Raw genomic sequence first — 23,526 nt, 5'->3', positions numbered from 1 at the left:
TCATGTAGGGTAGTTTTGATATGATTAAAATACAAGAAAATAATTAATCCTTTTTGTTTCGTTAAACTACATTTCCGACACGCGATTACAAAAAGTATTTGTAAATTGTTAACTCTTAACAATTACTTACATTGACATACTTAAACTTATGGTTGTCGAAATCGAAAGAAGCCTAAATATAATTTGCTTGGTTTTATTAACAAACGTGATTTTTTCCTCTTACCACTGAAAATATCAGTAATCATCAAATAAGGAAACTCGATAAACTAACAATAAATTATGAGTGTCTGACAATAAAGCTCGAGAAAGCAAGGCAACAACATTTCGAAAGTGAAAAAAATACGATCTAGATGGCATTACTTTTCTTTTCTTCCAGAAAATTATTTAAAAAATTTATGGTAGGGCAGTGATCAAAACTAACTTGCTTTTAAAATTTTAAAAGGTTCACTTAAATCTATTAATTATAATACCAGATGAGCTAGGAATTTCACAACATCTTCCATTTCCTTTTTTGAATTATTTTGTTCTTGTTATCAAATTTATTAAAGTACAATCAGTGTATAAAAGATATTCGCTACAGAAATATGAGTATTTTCGTTTCTCTACTTTATCGAGGAAAGAAAACTATATTCTCAGGAAAAGGATTGATTGTATAGATATACACAAAGTATAAATATTACACAGTATTTGTGTGTGTGTGTGTGTGTGTGTGTGTGTGTGTGTGTGTGTGTGTGTGTGTGTGTGTGTGTGTGTGTGTGTGTGTGTGTGTGTGTGTGTGTGTGTGTGTGTGTGTGTGTGTGTGTGTGTGAAACAATATCCTTTTGTGTATGCTTTATTCATGTCTATATAGCTATATACATAATGTGATGGCAACTGTAAATGAGGTAAAAACAATTTCTGTCCACAAAAATGACATAAATTGCTGTGCATTTTCTTCAAATGGAAAAGTTGTAGCTACTGCTTCAGCAGACAAAACTGCACGTATTTTCAATGTTGAAAATGGTGAAGAATTTTCTTTCTCTCCTTTACTTGGACATACATATTCCGTTACAGTATGTGCTTTTTCTCCGCTGGGTTCAATTTTGGTAACTGGTTCTCAAGATTGCAGTTTGATACTGTGGAATGTTGAAACAGGAGAAAAAATTAAAGCCTTATTTGGTCACAAAGGTATTGTTCGATGCTGTTCATTTTCTACAAAACTGCCATACATTGTAACATGTTCATCAGATGCAACATTAATGGTTTGGAATTTTGTAACATATGAGTTAATAAAAGCATTCAAAGGTTCAGAATTCAGCTTGACAACTTGCAGATTTACACCTGATGATTTGTATATAGTTTCAGGCTCAATTTATGGAGATATTAGAGTTTGGGATTTTAATTTAAGCAAATGCATGAATATGGCACAAGCTCATGATTGTGGTTCTAGTGGTGTTGGATTATCTAGTTGTGATTTTTCACCCAAGTATGGTGCTGGTAAATTATATATTTTCATTTTGTTATAAATAAGCTTTAGTTGCTTTAATTGTTTTTAAATCATATTTTAGTATTCCGTATATATAGCTATATTCATACTTGTCAATCAAGTTTTTTATTCTTGGTCTAATTGGCTTGTGAAAATCATCCTGAATTGTCCAGGAAAAATAGAAGATCTCATCTCCCTGAAGAAAAGTCTTGAAGGGACCTGTGCAAACATTCTTCAGGATGTTGGTTTTACAGGTCCCTTCAAGACTGGGATTGTCAACTTTCCTAATGACTGTATTAAGGATGGCTAGCCATTTGTTAATTAGGTTGGTACGAATTAGGTTTAGACCACTTTTTTAGCTTCACCATGTCTTAAATCTTCTGGGGGAGAATCAGCATGTTTTCTTCTTGCCACTTGCGGAGGTGATAATTTGGTTAAATTATGGCATTTGTATACAGCATCAGGTGTGAGCATTACTTATTTAGCTTAATTATTTTCAAAATAAAAGAAAAGCAAAAATACCACTTCAATGCTTTTATACTGTCTTAAGTTTTTTTTATTATGCATATTATGGGTATTCATTAATAATATTCATTTGATAAATTGTTTGAAAAGTTTCTTTTATAATTCTTTTTCTTTGTAGCTCACTCAGCAGAATGTTCAATCCAACCTTTATCTTGTTTGGAAGGACACAGTGCTCATGTGTCTGATTGCAAATTTTCTTTTAATGGAGAATTATTGGCTTCATGGTAAGCATTGATACTAAAATTTTTACAGTATGAGTTTCTGTCACAAAAAGTTAGTAATATTTTATTCAAATAAAATTACATACTTCTTAGTGCCTTAAGGTTCCGTTTAAAATAGCCAAGTTTATAAGCACTTTTACAATCAATGCATATTTGTATACATAAATTTATGTAAAGGTCATTTAGGATCAGATTGCCATATTATGCATACATTCCCAAGTACTTTATCAAAAAGACATTAGAATATTTAATGATAATGACAAACAGAGGGAAATAATCTATTCCAATAGTATGTTATAGTACATTATCTTAATTTATGATCTACTTTCTAGAATTTTAAATATAAGTTTAAGTGTTTTAATTTAGTTCTACAGATAAATCTGTGATACTTTGGGATCCAGTAAGTAAAAATTACTCTGAAAATTGTTTTAAATTTGTTTTTACTTTTTGCTATTTAAAATGCCAAAAAAGATTTATAATGGTTTTAAATGTTTTAACAGTCAATATCTAAATTTGCCTAAATCTAGGCTTGTGGAAAGATTTTGGCAACACTTACAGGTCACACAAGGTTTGTGGGATTGTGAGATTTTATATTGAGTTGTATGATTTGTAGGGTGGTGAGGTTTTTCAAGTTCTTTTTTAACTGGTTTAAGTAAAAATTATTTACAATCTCTAAAAGAAACAAGAAAAGAATTAAAATCTATTGTTGATTTTGCATTAATTTATCTTTAATTTGTTATTAACTTTGTGTTAATTTATTGTTAACAGTAAAAACGAATGATTCACATTAACTTTTTTTTTTTTTTTCAAATGTAGCAATCTCTTTATTGGTTTGAATTTTTAAATGGCAAAGTTTAACATTTTAGATATATAAACTGCATTGCTTTTTCACCTGATGGTTGTTACTTAGCAACTGGTTCTAATGACAAAACTATGCGAATTTGGAAGCTTAAGCTGAGTGAACCGTATGAAAGTAAGAAGGGATTTTACTTTCATTACATAGTGCAATCTCTTTAATTCAAATTTTATGGGGAAAAATATGCATAGTTTGAATTAGAAAGATTTTTCAATTACAGAAAGTTGACTTTTCTTAAGTGCATTTCATGGTGACTTTACATTTAATTGAATTATGGAGGTTTTCAAATTAAGGAGATTTGAATTAGGGAGTTTCAAATTAAGGATATTTGAATTAGAGACATTGTACTGTATAATCAAAATATAAACAAAATTTGGAACTAAGATTTTCTTATGGAGTGTATATCTTTAAATTGTATGGATTTTGTATTTTTATTACTTGTTAAACTGCATACTTTAAATTGTACATATTTTATGATACAAATATTTTATAATATAAATATATTGTTGCAGAAAGTCCTGATCCTGTCACTGTAAAAGAACAGGTATTTTTTATTTTTTCATTATGTAAGTTTTTAATGTTAAAAAAAAGATGTTTTTTAATAAAATATATGTTTTTTTTAACGTGATTTTATTCTCAAAAGTATGTTACAGATTTTTCACAACCCAAAATCTGTTTCCTGTTGGACTGTAGAGGAAGTATGTGTGTGGTTGCGCCTTATAGGTTTAGAACTCTATGTAAACACATTCACTGTGAATGCAATTAATGGTGCAGAACTTGTGCAACTTGATGATGATGGTCTTTCTAAAGGTTTACACATAGGTATTATTTTAATATTTATCAACAATTTATTTCATTTTAAATTAAGGTTAATTTCATTTCTACAATTATGAAATTTAAAAGAAAAGAAAAAAATCTAAAATGAAAAGATATTTACTTACTGTGGATAACCTGGAATTATCAAGTTTTTAGCAAAGTTTAGGAGAAACCCTGCAGAAAATAACATAATTGTCAAAACATCTTTTACATTCTTGTATGCAATGTTTTATTATGTGTATTTGATACCTAGCACAAATTAATTTTTATCTGACTGATACCTTAAATATTCCAGAACCTCTTGGTCATCGCAACAAAATTTTGAGGGAGATAAAGCAGTTGAAACAAGTTGGCAGCCAAAAGGATATTCCGGATGAATTTTTATGTCCAATAACAATGGAACTAATGACAGATCCTGTTCTTGCTGCAGGTATGTATTACTAGTAGGGGTATATCAAGATTACATCCCAGTGCCTTATCAGAGTAACTCTTTCTCCGCAATACAGCTTCACGTTGTTATACTGTTGTTTCTAGTGTGAAAGTAGATATTGCATTTGTTAATTGAACAACTTTCGTTCTGATATTTGAAATGAGGATTTTGAAGCCATTGTTATTTTGTTAGTAATTTCTTTTGTAAAACTTCAAAACTATACCTTATTTTTTTAGTAAGTTGTGGTCTTGTAGTTTCATTTTCAATTGCAAATCTTTTATTATTGTTGCAGAATGTTGTATAGGCTTTGAAAATAATACGTTTTACAATGATGTCTCCAGAATTCATACCATTAAAAGATAAAGCTAAAAGTTGATTACTAAAATTCACTTTAGAACCTGATTCAATGCAATTAAATTTTATCATCATGATTGTTTTGACCAATGGTATCTGTATTTAATACCATTGACCAATGGTATCTATTGTTGCATAATTTCCCCAAAGAATCAGACAAATTTGTTTCACTTACTACTGGCATATCTCTGTAACAAGCTTTCTCGTGACGATTTGTCTTTGACAAACTAATTTGTTAGCATTTCATGTTGCTTTTCTCTGTTTGGTTTCTTAGGTTTTTATATGCAGCAGCATCAAACACTTCGAGTCTTGTGCATATCATGTGACAAATGTGTTAAAGTTGAATTGAGCTTTTGAAGTAATTTTCAATAGAAATTCGAGTGATATTTGTTAAGTTTCTTGCTGTAACCGATATATAACGTGAATGACATGCAATTAGATTACTTTACTTGCTACATTTTGATCAACAATTCCATAATTTTGATTATTTAAAAAATTTATTACATAAGTTTTTTTTTCTTTAATACTTGATATTTTATTTCTTGAAATTTAAATGTTTGTATCTTATGTATTACATATATACTTTTATTCTTGTTAAGACGGTTTTACGTACGAGAAAGCATCAATATTGTCGTGGTTGACCTCAGGAAAAGTCACTAGTCCCATGACTAATATGCCTTTGGCTCACGCACAGTTAGTGCCTAATCGATCATTAAAAAATGCAATTATGAGATTCTTTGGACCTGCACCTTTAGCATTGACTAGCATTGAAATTTGATCATTTTGTAAAAATGCATTTACTTAATTCTTAACTTTTAGCCAGGCTATAATATGTAAATATGAAATCAAATTTTTTTTGTATATCTATGTAATTTATTGATCAGTCAATGTTCTGTTTGCCTTTTTCTTATCTTGCTATACCCTAAAGATAACGGGGGCGGTAATACACTTTGAAGTCCTGGTAACCAACAGACTTTAAAAAGAAACGGAGAATAACAACTTGAAAGAGTTTTCTAAATTTCTCTTAAAAATGATGATGCTTTGAAAACCGTATTTTCTGGAATAAAAACTGCAATACATTTTTTTTCAAGACACGATTGGAATATTCCCTTAAAGCAGATGGCAAAAAAAATTATCTTTGTTTTTCTGAGTATCAAGCGTTAAAAGAGTTAAGGTGGTACATACCTCAAAAAATTGATTATTATTTATGCCATAAAATATTGGTTATTATTTATGTCTTTTTGATTTTTTTTGCCAAAAATAAAATTACAAATAAAAAAAGTAAAAAAAAAATTACAAAAAACAATTATTCTTAAAAATAATTATGCAAATACCCTAATTATGCAAATTTTTTATTCCAATATATCTTTTTATTGCAAAAAGATACTTACATCAAACTTCGCAAACTAATCAATAATGGTGCAATGTATGTTATAAACTAAAAAAATGTTTACAAATCCAGAGTATAACTATATAAATCCAAACTATAATAAATCCAGAGTTTAACTATAAAATTATAATTTGCTCAATTACAATAATTCGGGTAATTTTCCCCAAAAAGAAATACAAAAATGTTTATAAAAATAAGTAAAAAAAAATAAAACAAAAATATTTTTTTAGTTCAGAACATAGACTTCTATGTAAAGAATAAATCCTGAAAATTTCAATAAATTTGACAAAAACAGATTTTAAGTTATTTAGGATCAAAGTTAAAAAAACGCGAATCTGAGAAAAACTCATTAAAAGAATAAAAACTTATCTAAACAATTACTATAAAGTCTAAAAAGTTCAAGAAGCATACATTTCACCTTCTGTAGCACTATTTTTATCATTAAAACTCTTTTTTATAATTGCTCTAAGCTTTTTTCTTCGTTTTTTAACAATATCACTTGATTTTTTTTTAGAACTTTTTATGCGTATAGCTGTATATACAAAATTGACCAGCTGTATATACAAAATTGACCAGGTTGCAAACCAAAGCTACAATAAACACTTAACAAACCATAACCACCTCTATTGAAACATAGCACTGCAGATGCTACAGCTATATCAATTAATAACTTTCCCACAAAAACCTCTTTGGGGCACCGTTTCCATATTAAACAATGCAAAGCTTAACTTAACCTCATTTGGATTACATACATCAAGTAAATTTATGAAAATACCGTGGTTGTGTTGCTTGGAAATATGTCTTTAAGTCAAAACAAGAAACTCTATAGGCTATAAAGTTTTTTTCCATACTGAATGAACACAAATATAGATAGGAAATAAAATAAATTCAGATATCACCCTGGTTGTTAAGACCGTTGCTAAGGACTAGAAAATTATAAACATTTCAAATGCTAAATTAGACTAATTTAGATGCTGCTGAATCTAATTTTGATCTTATTTTCAGATTCACCAATGTCAAATTGACCAGGAAAATTGATGATTTAAATTTTGAAAAGTTTGAATTTTTTGAGGTATGTACCACCTTAATTAGAGCCTTAGGGTAATATTTTTCAACACTGTATTTACTCCTAGTAAGTAAAGTCAAGCCAAGAGCTTTTTTTAGTGAATGTGGCAAAATTTTAAAAAGCTTCCAGTTTATAAAGCAAAGTATATGGTACAGATTTAGATATGACGCAAAATTATTCAGAGGGGTGAGACATTTAATTTTAAAAATTTGAAGGATTTATGTAGTCAAAATATAAATGTTCTTTGGATGTATGACTCTTTAATTTTCAATTAACTGTAATAGTCTATCCATAGTTGTGAACCAGTTCACAGTATTTTAAATACAAAATTCAATACTTCTTGATTAAAATTTTACTAAATTTGCATCTTGAACAAACATCTTGAACAAAGTTATATATAGTATGCAGTAATTGGTCTCTAATCTTGGTTCTCAATTTTTCAAAGACCAAAAATCTGGTACTTTTTGAAGCAGTAATCAGTGACGCACCTGAGTTTTTCTTGCACCAAAGTATATATTTTTTTTTTATTATTTAATCATGACAAAAATTACTTTTATTTTAATTAAATAAATTTTTTACTTTATACCTATGAAATTAATTAGCGAACCGTTTGAAAACTCATATAAAGTTTCCAACAATCGTTCCTTGTGATTAAGAGAAGTTTCAAGGAAATTTGATTACTTTGGTTCAATAATTTGAGTGAAATGGTGTGGAATTGCCTAATTTTCAAATGTCTTTACAAAATGATCCCAAAGAACTCTGAAACAGGAAAGAGCATAGGCTTTAGTTAACCAGTTATGATGAAAGCTGAAGATGCTCTCAGTTTGAAAATTCAGACTGAAATTCAGATAACAATCTATTTGTGAATTCCACAAACAACCATTCAAATGTATGCAAGACCGTTTAGCATTGTCCGTGTTATCCTTTTTAATGAGACTAGTTTTCAATTTTTATCCGAACTATTTTACGCTGAAATGTAATTTACGAAGTTTGCTAAACGTAGCCAGATCATCGATATGTTACATCCAAATTCTTTAATCATAGAATCTCTTTCTCTACTTAATTTAAGGTGGAAACCCCCTCAGAAATATGAAATTTTTGAAAAATAATATTATTTTCTTGTTTGGTGCAAAATTTATCAGAGATTCACCATCTGAAAACCATTTTTGAAAATTCACTATAGATCTTTATTAAAATAGATTTTAATGAACCCTAATATTTTGAGCTTCCTTAACAACCGCCATAAAAACAGCACTATTTTTTGCCTTTACTAAAAAATAGTCCAAAATCCTATTTTTTTATATGAAAAATATATCTTATCAAGTAAATTGTATTTTCCATTGTTCAAAACAATTTGAGTATAAAAACAGTTACTGGAAAGTTCATAAATATATCATAAATCTTCTATAATGCCTAAGGCTTGCAGAGTTAAACAAAGAGCTAAAAATAATAAAAGGAAAAAAATATCTAATGTAAAAAAGAACTTAGTTATAAATAATGTTGATATGGATGTAAATATGGAATCGAATATTGTAGATATGAACATACTACAAGTGTTGAAGATCTAAATGTAAATATGGGGAAACCACTCGATTTTAACTTTATTAATTCTAATGAATTATGTGCTTCTGCTAGAAAAATTAAAAAAAATTCGTCATCAAGACCAAAGTTATCTAGTAATATAATTACTGGATACCGTTCTATAGAATTAGAAATACTAAATTCTGTAGTTTCTACCCTTAGATGTCCAGAATGTATGTCATCTAAGTTGTTTCTCTCTGAAAATGAAAACAAGAGAAAAGGTTTAGCGTATTATCTTTATGTTAACTGCTGTGTATATGGTTATTCAAGAGAACTTTACACCTCAACATTGAATATACAAAAATGTTTTGATATTAATACCAGGGCTGTATATGCTATGAGATCATGTGGTCAAGGCTATTCTGGATTCTCAAGATTTGTCTCATTAATAGACATGCCTAAACCAATGACTGCTAATATTTATTATAAAATTGTTATAAAACTAACTAATGCAGTAAAATCTGTAGCTGAAGACACTATGATGGATGCTACTCAAGAATTAAAGGACTTGAAGAGTGATCTTATTTTAAATTCTATTCCAGACCATGTGCCCAATGTTATTGATGTTGCACTTTTGATGCAGTTGCCCATTTTAACATTGGTAGACAAGCTAGTGTTTTAGTTTTAGAAAAAATGAATTTAAGACCTGAAAAGTATTTGTTAGAAGGATGTTGGAAAATTAATCAAAAGTGATTATACTTAGCCATATGTAAGAACACAGACGAGCAAAGAAACGCAGACAAGTAATTCGTGGAAAAAAGAAGAGTCGATATAACAAATCTCTTGAAAAAGAGCAAAACCCATATCAAACTGGTGCATTTTAAGATTGAACTTTTTTTATTATATTCAGATTTGCATATTTATTTACACTATTTTGAAATTTTTTATGCTATCCTTTTTAAAAGCTGTTTTTCTCAGATGAAGAGTTTTTAAGACGCCGGCCAGCATATCTAAATAACTAAAAGTGGTATTAAGCTAAAATTTTAAGTATGAATTTGTTTGATTGTCTTCTGTGATTTAAACGTGACAGATTTTTTTAAAAACTGAATCCAGTCCTTAAATCTGTCAACAAAGTCATAAAATTTGGTCAAATTTTTTACATGTACTTTGGTCCAATATACTAGGCAATTAAAAATTATGATGAAAAATCTGCTCCGTTCATATCACAACACCTTGTTAGAACAAGTATGCAAAAAAGATTTTTTTAAAATTGTGTACATCTTAAGATACATTGGCCGGGGTCTTTCAATATTTTGGTGTTTTTGGCACCTGCTACAGCTACCATTTTACCCCAAAAAAATTTTTTTTGTTTTTTTTTCAGTTAATTTTGTTATTTACTTTATGTATATGAAGTTGAATTTATAAAATATTGATATTTACTCAAAAAAAAATTTTCAGGGGTTTTCCGCCTTAAGTTTATCAAACTTTTTTTTTTTTAGATACAAAAATCAGTGACATAAAACGATGTAACAAGTGTCACACCACCAAATTATGCTAAGTTACCTTTTGAGCAGTAAATTGCGGATTACGTGCTATAAAGTTACATATTACATGCTATTTAGTTGCGCATTACATGCTATAAAACTACGAATTACATACTGTAAAATTTATTGGTATTACATGCCATTAAGGGACAGTTACAAGCATGTATGAAATCCGGTGTGAAGTTTGATGAAGATAGTTTTTTATGCATAATGTTAGCTAGTAATAAGTGACTGAGAAAGATTTTCTTTTCATTTGCAACTTTAAAAAATGACAAGTACAACGATTGCAACTCACGATTATCCCTTACTCATGTTGTGCAATTACTATAATTCAATTTTCAGGGTTTATCAATCGATGTCCAAACCATTTCCTAGCATTTTTCAATACGATAAAGCACCTTGTCACATGGCAAAATGTGTCAAATCGTGGATTCTAGATTTCAAGAATTTTATTTATGAGTTGGCCCACCAATAGTTATGGGCTTACACAGTATCGAAAACCTTTAGTCATGAATAGACTAACTAATAAAGGACAAAACAAGGAATTTAGGGAGCTGAAGATGTTCGCTACCAATCAAAAGTACTTTCAATATTACGGCGATCTTATAATTTTATCAAAAATGATAACCCTTTTATAGAGCGAGTTGAATGATCGATTTAAGTTGAATTGGTACTCGTTACTTACTTTTACCATTGCAAGAAATCTCGGCATAAGTTTATATACAAGTCATTTACTACGCAAGATTTAAATAAAAAGATAAATATAAACGGAAGCCCCTTGCGTACGTAAAAATCTCAAGTCCACGTATCTTCGACAAATTTTTTACTTTCTCTCAATGTAGACAGTAGCTTTAAAGCGTCGACTTTTGTTATATTTTTATATTCTGTAATCAGATCGACAAAAGTGTTTGTAACATCGCGTCCCATGCCTTTTGCGTCACTAAAGATAATATAAGAGAAAATGTACAACATAATAGGCCAAATTGAGAGCCTAAAGTCGTGTGTTGGTTATTATCTTAGGGCCTGTTTATATGGAAAACCGGCTGGCTCGTTTGCCGAGATATCGACGTCATCAATATTTTAACTTAATTTTATTTTGCGTTTATATGAATAAAAGAGCTAGCTCGTTTGCCGAGATCTCGGCAAAAAAACAGTGAGACCTCGCTATCCGGGCTAGCTCGTTTATTCATATAAACGCAAAATAAAATTAAGATAAAATATTGATGACGTCGATATCTCGGCAAACGAACCAGCCCGCTTTCCATATAAACAGGCCCTAAATCTGCAGATAATTATTTTTTAAAAGCAAATATATCATGAAATCATAAAGTTAAATGTGCTACTTCGATAAAAATAATGCGCATAGATAATAGTATGAGAAATGTCTAAGAAGATACCCAATCATTATTTTTAATCACTAAAATCTACCTGAAATAACTGAGTACCAAGACTGAATATAACTTACCCGCATATAAAAACGTAACTGTCTTTTTCAAACACCAAATTCATCACTTTCGCTTTGTGAATGCGAATGTTGTCTTGAACGTATTTATTGTAAGTTCCGTTTTCTTCCCTCGAGAAGGATGTAAAAAAATCTGTTAGGACCCCAACCGATTTAAATCTCTTTAAATCTTCCCTAAACAAACACAAGACAGATGTTGTATATCTAAGTTAGGTAGTAATCTTACTTGAGGCATAGAGCCAAACTAGCTCTCAATTCCTCAAACGACTGTGAATCTTTAAAATATCAGAGCAAAAGAAGTTTTAAATATTTTTATACTAAAAAAATAAATATTTTTATGCTAAAAAATACTAATATTCTTTAAATTGTACTCTTTTAGATAAGTAGAGGAGACCGCATAAAATGCAATTGGGAAAAATTGAGGGTAAGGTCACTCTGCCTCTAAACTCCTGATTTAGTCAATGAAAATTAATCAATAGATTTTACTAAGAAAACAATTTTTTTGTTCGCTATGTTAACATACTCATATAAGAAATCTTTATCTTTGTAACGGCAGCCGTAAAATAAATATGCTTCACCAAGTACACTTGATTCGTTCATTTTGCTGAGTCTAAAATAAAGTCTTTTATACTAAACTCGAATCATGAGCAAAAAGATAGGTGACTTAACCAAACAAATTTTAGCAAAAGAGTAAAATTAACACTTAAAAGAAACCGTTGTAAAACGTTTATCTGTGTGTTCTTGTTTAATTTACTCCAGTAATGTCATAGGCGGTTTTTATTACTAGCTTGTTCGGTAAAATAAATGACTTAATTTTAACATTCCCACCAAATTTACAAACAATGAAACTGTTTGGATAGCAAATGAAAATACAAGTTAAAAAAGTAAAACGTTTTGTTTTTGTTAGTAATTAAGGTAACAAATTAGATTATGACATTCGTAATGGCCGACTAAACATTAAAAACTAGAATTTCACCACGCATAATCTAAATCGGTAAACAGTTATAAAGCTTACTTAGCATACCTGACAGTTTTTGCATATTTAATCTTTTTACATTCGGCTATGTTTAGTGCTAAAACTTTTGCCCCTAATAAGCATACCTTTTTTGGAAAAATCCAATAAAAGGGGCAACTCCAGTTCCAGGTCCAATCATAATTAAAGGTTTTGTAACATCAGCAGGAAACCGAAAGTTTGTTGGTCTTCGAAAATAAATATTAACCTAAAACAAATTTTTTTTTAAGGCTCAGAAAAAATTATTATGAGAAATATTTCAATTAAGAGACTTGTTAGATTTTGTGTAAATTTTTTGATTTGGTATTTTAGAATGAAAAAAATCTTGTAAATAAAAATATATAAATTTATGAAAAAAGATTTTACCAGCTTTTCTTTGATCTGCAGATTTTCTAACCTGCTTTCGAAAATGTCATTAACAGATTTACTATTAAATGCCATATTAGAAAGCCATCTTGAGCAAAGACCATACCTGATAAAAATGTAAAGCAACTGTTATTCAATTATGGAAAGATGAATAGCAGTAAACTTAAATGCTTCATTTTGATAAGAAAATTGACATGAACAAAACTTGATAAAAAACAAACCTCATATTCTCTTCAAAGGGGGGATGTTCTATTAGGTTAAATACAAATTTCAGTTTAGTTGGATCGATAGTGGGTGAGCTGAAAACCAAATATAAAATTGTATACATGTATACTGGTGATTGGTTTCTGCTGTCCATTATTTTAATTTACAATAGTGTGTAGAACATTTATTTTTTATGCTTACATTTAGGAAAACATTTTTGGTTTCAATTCTAAAATGAACACAACATTAAGTTTACTTACATATTATGGGAAATCTTATAAAATACATTCAAAACATATTTAGAATAAGAGATATTTAGAATAAAACAATTAAAAGTGGAAATCTAAATCATAATGGCAAAAAGAATTTATATAAAAAAGAAATTATATAAAAAAAATATTACCTGGCAACAGAATACTCCCTTGGAAACAACCTGGGTAGCATCTCTGAAAAATTTGTAAATTGTAAAAAAAACAAGAACTAATAAAAAAATCAAAATCAGAAAACCATATTTAACCTTTGATTTTAAACTATATCTATATTAAAACTATAAAATGTTTTTTATTGAAATTCTTTGCAACAAGCTCAGAATCTGCAACAAGAAATAAGGATTTGTAAGTTTCTATGATCCAGAGAAGTCAAACTATACAATGAATCTTAAAAAGTATACCTATAAGTCTTTCTACTGGTGGGTTACAACTAATGAAAGTTTGAAGCAATTCCACTAAGCCAACCAGTTTTTCACGAATAAGAACATCATAGTCTTTGCTGCCTTAAAAAAACAAGATCTTTTTATTTAAAGCATTATTTGATCAATTGAAATTCATTCATTTTCCATCCTTTTAAATATTGAAAAAAAAATTTCTCTAATAAGTTTAGTAAAATTCCATTTCTTAAGTCAAATGACGGAGGTACAATGTTAAGTTTCTAGTTGTACATTGGCATCTTTGGCTCTGTCAGTGGTAATTAGGCAACTGGTTTTCTTGAAGCTTTAATAGCCTCTTTTTGATTTTGATTGCCAGGTAGCTTAGATACTTTTTATGAAAAGTATCTGCAAACTACCTAGCAATCAAAATTCTCTGGTCTTTGCAGAAAATCTCCTGATGCCACTTCTAAGCCAGAGACCTGTTTTTTTTGTAACAAAGGATTTGTTCTTTCTTACAAAGTAATCAAAAGTTTTTGTCTTTACAGGCTTTTGCATAAATAGCCTGTCAAAAATGTATGCAGTTAAGAACACCATAAAAAAATGTTCTGTTGTGCTTAAAAAACTCAAACAGGAATCTATGATTGGGATTATTTTTTCAGGTTACCACAAAAGAGGATAACATTACATTTATCAATATCAGCTGCAGAAGAGATATTCTTTGTCTTATTTACAAATAGTTATGTCAGGCTATGCACTTCACCTTAAACTTTGATTTATCTATATTTGACATTATTTTAACCTTATTACATGTAAATGTTAGCAGCGAGTTGCTTTTTTGAAACTTCAGTTTAGTTGTGAAAAAAAGGAACTATTCAGATTAGCCAATAAAATGTCTTATCTAAACCTTTATCAATACCTACCTTGTGAACTACAAAGTTCTTGAATTCTTCTCTTTTCAACCTCATCAGAAGTATAATCAACCAACATTCTTAAAAATGCCTAGAAAAAAAAAAATTTCAAAAATTTCTTTTAAATCCTGATCAAATTTTTGGGAAGAATAAACAAAAGTATTTATGTAACTGTTTGATGAAATTTCGTTTTTATCTTTACAGTAACAATAGACTATATTTTATATAATAGTAATAATTTGTTCATTTTAAACTTTTGGTGCATTAATGTTTATTAATGCAACAAAAGTTTAATTTGAACAAATATCTAAAAAACCTAAGAATACTTTAACATAAACCCCCCCTGAAATTTAATTGCTTTTTAAAGTGTTTTTACCTTGCGTGGGACAGCTCGAAAGTCAACATAGTGCATTAAGATGTTTCTCAGAGTAGTTATTTTGGGAATATAATCAGGAACTTTTGCTGCTAAATTAAATTAAACCATCCAATGTAATAGTAAAATGATAAAATAGTTATTAAAAAAAAAAAAAAAGCAAATATAAAGCAACACAAACTTAGAAGTACTTGGTCATCAAAAAAAGCATAAAAACTTTTTTTTTTTTTTTTTTTTTTGCTAAACTACATTTATACTGCCTTAGATGATATTGGAAATAAATCATCATCCAACTCATTATGGAAGGAAACGAGATTAAAATCTTAATAAACCAACCAGAACTTTATTCTTCTATAAGCATTTTTTTTTTATCAGAATATTTTTATGACCCTTTGATACCGTAAATTTCAATGTGTCTTCAGCTTTCCTTCTTTTATCATTTCAGAACCTAAGACAATTGGTTTAATACTAAATTTGCAATCACTTTAAGTTCATCATCAGACACCATTAATTTTTCTAATTACCAAATTCATCTTCAGAATAATTTTTTAAAGTGTCAGTTTTTAAAGGAACTTGTTCAATAACTTCATTTTCCTCCTCATTGTCATCACTTAAGATACCAAAATTTTCATAAAAATTATCATCATGATCTTTGATATACATCTACTATTACTAAATGGATTGCATCACCAAAACCAAGTTGGTATTCAGCAGGAGAGTTATTGCCCATTTTTTCCATTACAGAAGCACTATCAGTTGTAGAGCAAATTACATCAATGGACAGCTTTACATTAAACAAGTTAAATTTTTTCAATCATTTGATACTTCTTAATCCAAAATTATTAAATCCTCACTTTAAATCAAGATTTATATTTATAAATCTTCTGCCATATTTTGAATATTCATCTAAATTTAAACCACTTGTATCCACTTTTTTTTTTTTCAATTCAAGTATCTTATTTTTGTATTTGTATTTTTAAAACTATTTACTTATAATAATCATATATAAGATTCATGACATCTGTTTAAGCTTTTGGGAGTAGGTAGCCTTTTTTCTCAAAGCAAGTCATAATTTGGTCAGATTTCATTATTCCTCTTATAGAAAACCCATCTACAGCAAATAAGCAAACTTTTCACACAATGTTGTTTTCTTTATCATAGAATCCAAATTCGATTGTTTTCTTTTTTTCGTGGCTCACTTTTACATTCTTTTGCAAATAATATTAGGAAATTTTCTAGATATTTTTTTATCCAACTGTTGACCTGCCTTTGCATAATAATAATTTAGGAGAGTGTCAACATTTTGCTTTGTACTTTTTCTGGAGGTTACAGAAGTTTTAATACTTGATTGTATTTTAACATTACTTTTCTTATTTTAAAATCATTGTGATAAGATTCTGTTAAAATTTAAAAAATTTAAAACAAGTATATAAGTGATACTTGTGATTTGCCAAAAAAACCTGTGAAATTTAAAAAAATAGTGCAGGAAAATAGATAAATCTTTCCTAAATTCCCAGATACTATTTTCCAGGGATATCTGAAATTTTCAACTTTAATTAAACTTAAATCCCAGGAATTTAATTCTCCTATTTACAACTTCAATCATAAAGATTACCAATACTATTGTTATAACACAATTAAAAAAAAAAGGCAAATTATAGAAAAGTAAAAGCAACCACACAAAAACAAATACTTTAACAGGAAGCTACCATTTTAGAACAGTAAATTGCAACAATGTGGTTAAAAAAACATAAAAATATCAATCTTTTTTAATACCAAATCATGAAATTGGCATGCATTCTGAAAGTCCATATGAATCTAAAAAAGTATTAAGATTTTTTAGTTTTTTTAAATTGAAATCTAAATATTCTAAAACTTACCTTTTTTCTCTGTATTAGAACTGACTTCAATAGTCAACTTTTTATCTACATATTCTGTTATCTTTAATCTAAACAGAAAGAAAAAAAAAGAAGAAAATCTAAACTTTTATTTTAATTGTTTTTTTGTTTGTTTGTTTGTTTTTATAAATTTAACTTTTTTTTATTATGACCTTTGAATATTTTTGAGCAATAAAAGTATTAAAACTTTTATTCAGATAAAATTCCAATCGGCCAAATTTCAGGATGATTCACCTTTTAGCATAAGCTAGTGTTTTTCAACCTTCTAACACCATCAATTGTAAAATAGTGTAAGTGATAAGAACATTAGAAATATAGATGTGTAACATAATTGTAAAAAAGAAATTCTAAATGATACATAAAAAAAACATACACAAAAAGAGCTAAGGAACTGAAAAATGAACACAGGTTAAAGACACTGACATTAATTAACAAAATAATTCTCTTTTTGGCATAAAATTAACAAAATGATTCTCCTTTTGGCATAAAATTTTCAAAATAATAATAAAATTTACATTTAGCCTGTAAAGACTTTCATTTTTATTTTTCATTACTTGCAGCCACTTTATGCAGAAAGAGAATGTGGAAAGGGCATAAATTAGCTTGGATATATTTTAATCATCAAGAAAATGTTTGATTTAAAAATTGATTTATCTGAATTTATTTGATTTTGAAAATTAATTTATCTGAAAAGTTAAGAGCACTTAATTAAAACACATCACTACTTCTAACAGTTTTTGAAATTGTAAAGCAACTTCAATTATTTTAAAAGTTATTAAAAATTTCAAAGTTTTCAACTTTTACAAAAAAAACTTTTAATTACTTCACAAGAAACTTTAGTAGTAAAAAAAAAACCTGAAAATATGTTTTAGCATGGTTATTTCTTTGACAAACAACCATTGCTTTATGTAAAGAGTCATTTTGGTTCAAAGGTCTAAAATTACCTGTTGATTAAGTAGTCAACATCTTTTTTATCATTAGAACAAACCAGCCCAATTGAGTCACCAGGTTCATAAAGAAATCCAGTGTCCTGAATTAAGAGTAAACAATGTCAATTTAATATCAATTAACTCTCAATAAAAATATTTTCACAAATACAATAAAATATAAAAACATGTAATATAACGATAAATCTGACAAGTAACAAATAACAATAAATAAAAGATAATGACCTCAATGTCCAACTCTATTTCAAAAGCCTTTTTTACAGAAGAGTCATATGTTAACTGTTTTATATTGACAACCCTCACAGCTTTTACATCAGTTGCAGCATTTGGGTAAGCAGCAGAGATGGTATTTTTAATCTAAAAAAAAAAAAGTTTTACAAGCCTGTTTTAAAAGGACGTTTTTATGAATATACTCTCCATAGATTAGAAAAAAACAAAAAAAAAAACAATTAAGAAATTTAAAAGAAATTTACTTTTATGCTGTGATCCTCAATAAAATGCAGCTGAAGAAAAGGTTCCGGTGACAATGGGATTTTAAGAACTAATTAAAAGAATTATATATATATATATATATATATATATATATATATATATATATATATATATATATATATATTACATTCTAATAAAATTGTGTTAAAAGTGTATAAAATATTATTAGATAAAGTATTGATAGAAACAACATGTATTGATGAAGTTACTCAAATTATAATCTTTTAAAGCATTAGTTAAACACTGTCAAAAAAGAAACTATTGATTTGATCTACTATTGCACACAATTTTTGAGGCATAAACATTATCACATTGTGCAATAAGTTTCTTTGTGTGCTATTAGTAGGATGGGACTTTTTAAAAAAATATTTGAAATTCTTATGTTATTTTAATGTCATAAATGATTTCTTCTTTTACTTCTATTTTTAAAAAGACTTTTTTTTTCAATTCTGAGATAATATCTGTTACTTGAAATTTAACTCTTTATTGTATTAGCGATAAAACTAAAGTGCTTAGTTAGGGGTTTTAAAAGCAATTGTGTTGGTAATGTATCTAGAAAGCTGAAATTTTACATGGGTTATACTAACACTTAAATTCATAATAAAAGACGGCATGGTATGTGTAAATATCACTTTTGTTATTTGTTGTTGTCCCTGTCACACAAGTTAGAGTTTCTTTTCACTATAAGTAGACAAATGGACCTATTTAGTTACTTATTTTAATAAACATGAGAAAAAGCATTGAAAACTGTGTTAAAACAATTAATTGTTAATTTTACCTAGTCCATCTAAAGGTGCAGATGATTTTTTCAAGATATCCATACTTGATTCTTTCAAATAGTTGGTTTTAGAATCTAAAGAAGCACTTTTTTCAAGTTCTTTTAGAACATGATTAGACTCAGACAATTGGCCTGTGATTAGATTCTCAACTAGATTTTCTTGCATCTGTTCATGAAAAACAGTTGGGACAATATCTAAATGCTTTGACAATGCTTTAAATAATCCTTCAATCCAAGGTTCAACAGAAACCTCTAACCTAATTTAAAAAAAGAAATTTTTTAGTTTTTATTATGTAAGTATTTTTACAAGAATTTTAAGAAATATTTACAAGTATCATTTATAAGGATTATTTACAAGAATGATTAAACCATTTCTGTGTTAAGGGAGAAAAAAATTATTTGTAGGAACTTAATCCACTATAAATACTTTTGAGACCTGATTCTGTGTTTGATTACTTATTTTACTTTTTTACTTTTAATGTTCTTCTTCACTTTAGTTTTAAATACACTAAAATGCATACCCTACAGCATCATCTCCAAAACCTGTCTCAAAAAAATGGCTAGCACCAAGTTCTTGCAATCGATTGTCAATATTTTTACCACAAAGACAAAAATTTGTGTAATTACTATCACCAAGAGCTGTAAATACAAACACAATTTTACACATACATTATATACATACATACATACATACATACATACATACATACATACATACATACATACATACATACATACATACATACATATAAACATACATACATGCATGCATGCATAAAAAAAATACATAAATATTAGGATTACAAAATTTTTACTTTTTTTAAAATAAGTGTTTTCCTGTATCATAAATGGAAGAACTTTTATATAAAAAAAAACTACTACTTAAAGCTACAACTTAAATGTATTGGTCTCTCTAAAACATTTTAGATCATTTAAAAAATTTCTGGAACTTTACAAAAGTGTACATAAATAAAATACACCTTTCAAAGAGACGAAAACTGTTTGCTAAATCAGCTTCAGCATCAATGTTAACATGTTACGTTGGACTTAGTTGTAGTTGTACTGAGTCTGAAGACAGCAAATATGAAGTTTTGTCTACCAACAAGAATATACAAGAGTAAAGTTGCAACCAACTTGGTGACATCCACAAGAGTATCAACAAATAAAGCTGTTAAAATATGCAAACAATTGTCATATAATGGTATTTAAATCCCAAATTAAAGACAAATACCATTTTTAAGTCAATATTTAAAGAAGCTGTTGAATTCAAGTGGTTGAAAAGTTTAATTGATAAAAAAGTATGAGGAATTAAAAAAGCTTGTAAATAGGGTAAAAATAGTTTTTGTAAATAATAATGATTTTATGAATGAGGCTGTAGAGATTTTGGATAAAATTTTTGTATTGTCAGGTGTCAGATTCTTTGAGGAAAATTTTCCATTGTTTTACTTTTAGAAAAATTCTAATGTAAGCAATGTCAGGTGAAATTTAAAAGCCATTCTCACTAAGCTTCCATTCTTGAATTCATTCTTATGCATGCAACAAGAGTATGTATGTATAACAATGTATAACAATTTATAACAGTGGAGGAGGTGTGCAGTATGTATAACAATGGAAGAGGTGTGCAGATTTTAAATGACTAAGCACACATTTGGTTTACTAATCAGATGTAAAAACAAAATGACTTCATGAACTTAGTATTGATTGTAGAAGAATTGCACTCATTGGAGAATCACTGGAAGCAGGAATCATTCATACTCAACCTACCAAGAAGTTACATTTTTTTAAAAAAAAAAATTTCTTTTATCTGTCATTTTCCATAACATTCCTACCATCATATTCAAAATAGTTAAGAGTGTGATTGTATAACTGTTATTACAACCATAAATACTTTTGAAGCAAAACAATTCAACTTTTTTACAAATTAAATTTTATGGATGATATTTTTAAAAAGTAAACAAAATGAAAATCATTTTCATCATTTTTGAACAGAGGTTTATAGACTTTAAATACAGGAAATCAATTGATTTATAAAATGTTAAAAAATCATAACCCTAATAATTCCACAGAATATCTTGAACAAACCTAAAAGTGCATATGAAAGTTGCTTGAAGTGATCAGGCAATAAGGTTTTCTTCTTAATCCGGCGAACAAACTTTATAGCATTATCTGGTGGTTCACCTTCACCTGTGGTTGAGCAAACAAAAACAACGCAATGTTCTTTCTCCAATGTAAACTAGACAACAAAACATATGCAAAAAATATTATCTATTATTCTAATTTATCCAATTTAAAAAATGAAAAAAAAGTAAAATGATTGTAACTTTAGCACATAAATAATCTAACTAGTGAATTTTAATTTGCAACAAGCACTTAAAATATCTTTAAAACATAAAAATTAGTAACCAGACTAAGTATGTAAAAAAATGGTCATACTTTCTTATCCACTTGACTCAAACAAAACCTAGCAGTATGAAATCCTTGCTTTAAGGCTTGTTCATAAATTTCTTCAGATATAGCTTCAGCTTGACCAGTTTGTGAACCATACAAAATAAGAAAGTCTCTTTTATTATTAACTGACATTGAAATTTTCTAGATTTCAATGGATGTAGTTCCTAAAATGAACTAATTAAAAATAACCATTTTACTTTGTTTCTTTCAGAACTGTAATTCAGTACTTTCTGTTCAAAGTGTAGTACAATATCAAAATTGAAAATCTAAATGAAAACTAAAATGTCTTCTAGACACTTATATTAAACCATTGGAAAAAGTACAAACCATTTTTTTTTTTATTGTAATTTTATGAAACACATATATACACACATCCAATTATGATCATGATAAATAAGAAATGAAAGAAGAATATACACCCTTATTTGACAGAAAAAATTGAACTTGTCATATGTGTGGGTTTTCATTTAATATAATGTATACACATATCTACATACATATAGTATAAGATTTAAGAGTCGATAAACAATTAAAAATTCAAATTGCTTTGTCATTATCTTGAGTATTAAAGTTAAGATCAGGCTGTCTGTATCTGGCTTCCATACTTTGATTCTTTGAGAAACTTTTTAGCATGTCCATGACTTCCAAGTTATATTCTTTAGGTGTTTCAGTTTTTTCAAGAATCCAGTAAAATATATCCCAGTCATTAGAAGGCTTGTTTATAATTTTATCAAATTCATCAAGCTGTTTTTTGGTGAACTTGCTTAAATGATGAGATGCAAATGTACTGAGTAATAATCCATTTTCTGACATTCCTCTCTTACGGCTTTGATATAAAAGTCTTGCTCGTAATACATCATCAGACTCCCCATCTCTTTCTTTGTACTCTGGAATAGATGGACCCATATCAGGAAAATGAATGGGATTTGAGGAGAACCTTATTCTTAAATTTTTAAATTGACTTCCCCTTATTAATTGAATTCTTTTCATTAAAAAAATCGGCATTTTACTATTTTCTAAATAAAACAAACACTATCTTGGAACCTCTAATTTAGCAAACTTTTAAAATACAGGATTGCCTAAAACTTTATTCAATAAAGCCTATAGCCTAGAAAATAATTTTCAAAATATAACATTAATTAACTTCAAAAGCTCAGACGAAAAAGAAAAAACAAGGATGTTAATTAACCATGCTACAAGTTTGACTGCAAAGATAAAGCTGATATTAAACACTTCTTCTTTCAAACTTGCATCATTCAAAATAAAACAGCTGTCTGAAAACATTTGTTTACACCAGTGACTTAAAAACCTGTTCCTACTTGTATCTTAAATCAATTAATCAAGCTTTCCAAATTTTAAACCACATTGCAGATATAGGGGTTTCTATAAAAAAAAAGACATGGCAAAACAGCCCTAACTCTTCTTTATTTTTTTCTTGTCCGTGTTTCGATAAATAGCCGGTAAGGTTATTTTTGTTCATGCGACTGACAGTTCTAGCATGCAAGAATGTTCCTTTCCGCTTTTTTCTTAACTCAACTCACTTAACTCCTGATTAAATTTTTTTTATCAAAACCTAGCTTTGATGTAACCAGGCCCGTTGAGAAGATAAGTTTAGTCGTATGCCGACTTACTCTGGTGGGCATCTGGAGCCCAGTGACTTCTGAGAAGAAAGGGGGAGGGGAAGCTTTTTGGTTGCCACTCCTCATGAATTAATTATTTCTGTTTGGGCTCAGTTTTTTGGTTTTTTGGTTGTGCGTGTGGCTAAAAAAGTGTTTATAAAAGTTTTCTTTCCTATTTATAAAAA

At 28.3% G+C, this 23,526-nt stretch overlaps 3 protein-coding genes and 1 pseudogene across 10 annotated transcripts; 2 read left to right on the top strand and 2 right to left on the bottom strand.

Moving 5' to 3' along the window:
- The first annotated feature begins 789 nt into the window (after nucleotides 1-789).
- On the top strand, nucleotides 790-5,560 carry LOC145189785 (WD repeat, SAM and U-box domain-containing protein 1-like). Of its 2 annotated transcripts, none has more exons than XR_016453477.1 (10): nucleotides 790-1,476; nucleotides 1,825-1,929; nucleotides 2,109-2,214; nucleotides 2,578-2,611; nucleotides 2,739-2,779; nucleotides 3,078-3,184; nucleotides 3,580-3,611; nucleotides 3,711-3,889; nucleotides 4,179-4,313; nucleotides 5,267-5,560. XR_016453477.1 is itself a non-coding variant. In XM_090090901.1 (10 exons), exons 1-10 carry the CDS (start codon nucleotides 828-830, stop codon nucleotides 5,443-5,445), a joined length of 1,557 nt encoding a protein of 518 aa, XP_089947027.1. In that variant the 5' UTR covers nucleotides 799-827; the 3' UTR covers nucleotides 5,446-5,560. The 2 variants fall into 2 exon arrangements, 1 of the variants encoding a protein (XP_089947027.1); XM_090090901.1 differs by having other exon boundaries at nucleotides 799-1,476; nucleotides 3,721-3,889.
- Nucleotides 5,561-8,532: 2,972 nt separating this feature from the next.
- On the top strand, nucleotides 8,533-10,070 carry LOC149887154 (uncharacterized; annotated as a pseudogene).
- A 748-nt stretch (nucleotides 10,071-10,818) lies between these two features.
- LOC145190491 (methionine synthase reductase-like) lies at nucleotides 10,819-22,065 on the bottom strand. 7 transcript variants are annotated; one of them, XM_090089681.1, is made up of 19 exons: nucleotides 21,708-21,898; nucleotides 21,357-21,507; nucleotides 20,255-20,369; nucleotides 19,796-19,913; nucleotides 19,275-19,531; nucleotides 18,478-18,545; nucleotides 18,230-18,361; nucleotides 18,002-18,087; nucleotides 17,040-17,107; nucleotides 15,163-15,251; nucleotides 14,799-14,877; nucleotides 13,903-14,004; nucleotides 13,636-13,678; nucleotides 13,250-13,327; nucleotides 13,029-13,134; nucleotides 12,752-12,870; nucleotides 12,174-12,260; nucleotides 11,654-11,824; nucleotides 10,819-11,128 (listed from the first exon to the last, which is right to left on the bottom strand). In XM_090089681.1, the coding sequence occupies exons 5-19, from the start codon at nucleotides 19,438-19,440 to the stop codon at nucleotides 10,984-10,986; spliced, it is 1,539 nt and encodes a 512-aa protein (XP_089945807.1). In that variant the 5' UTR covers nucleotides 19,441-19,531; nucleotides 19,796-19,913; nucleotides 20,255-20,369; nucleotides 21,357-21,507; nucleotides 21,708-21,898; the 3' UTR covers nucleotides 10,819-10,983. The 7 variants fall into 7 exon arrangements, 6 of the variants coding, with proteins under 6 accessions (XP_089945807.1, XP_089945804.1, XP_089945805.1 ...); XR_016453126.1 differs by lacking the exon at nucleotides 20,255-20,369 and having other exon boundaries at nucleotides 13,250-13,461; nucleotides 21,708-22,065; XM_090089678.1 differs by lacking the exon at nucleotides 20,255-20,369 and having other exon boundaries at nucleotides 21,708-22,065.
- A 101-nt stretch (nucleotides 22,066-22,166) lies between these two features.
- LOC149887153 (succinate dehydrogenase assembly factor 2, mitochondrial-like) lies at nucleotides 22,167-22,727 on the bottom strand. Its single transcript, XM_090089684.1, has one exon. It carries the CDS (start codon nucleotides 22,725-22,727, stop codon nucleotides 22,260-22,262), a length of 468 nt encoding a protein of 155 aa, XP_089945810.1. The 3' UTR covers nucleotides 22,167-22,259.
- Nucleotides 22,728-23,526: the final 799 nt, after the last annotated feature.

Source organism: Hydra viridissima, unplaced genomic scaffold (assembly GCF_058129835.1).
Source record: "Hydra viridissima isolate aposymbiotic clone 2 unplaced genomic scaffold, HvirCarnegie_v1 scaffold_6, whole genome shotgun sequence".
NCBI lineage: Eukaryota > Metazoa > Cnidaria > Hydrozoa > Anthoathecata > Hydridae > Hydra > Hydra viridissima.
The sequence above is the reverse complement of the archived record's forward strand: the minus strand, read 5'-3'. Positions and strand labels throughout refer to the sequence as shown.

What these genes read in the sequence shown, in the direction of transcription:
- LOC145190491 (XM_090089678.1), bottom strand. Translation starts at nt 21,854, where the DNA reads ATGTCAGTTAATAATAAAAGAGACTTTCTTATTTTGTATGGTTCACAA. An exon ending in TGAGTCAAGTGGATAAGAAA is followed by an intron (nt 21,508 to 21,707) that starts GTATGACCATTT and finishes TTTGTTGTCTAG; the next exon opens with TTTACATTGGAGAAAGAACA. An exon ending in AGTTACGTTTTTATATGCGG is followed by an intron (nt 11,129 to 11,653) that starts GTAAGTTATATT and finishes TATTATCTTTAG; the next exon opens with TGACGCAAAAGGCATGGGAC.
- LOC149887153 (XM_090089684.1), bottom strand. Translation starts at nt 22,727, where the DNA reads ATGCCGATTTTTTTAATGAAAAGAATTCAATTAATAAGGGGAAGTCAA.
- LOC145189785 (XM_090090901.1), top strand. Translation starts at nt 828, where the DNA reads ATGCTTTATTCATGTCTATATAGCTATATACATAATGTGATGGCAACT. An exon ending in TTCACCCAAGTATGGTGCTG is followed by an intron (nt 1,477 to 1,824) that starts GTAAATTATATA and finishes CCACTTTTTTAG; the next exon opens with CTTCACCATGTCTTAAATCT. An exon ending in CTGTGATACTTTGGGATCCA is followed by an intron (nt 2,612 to 2,738) that starts GTAAGTAAAAAT and finishes GCCTAAATCTAG; the next exon opens with GCTTGTGGAAAGATTTTGGC.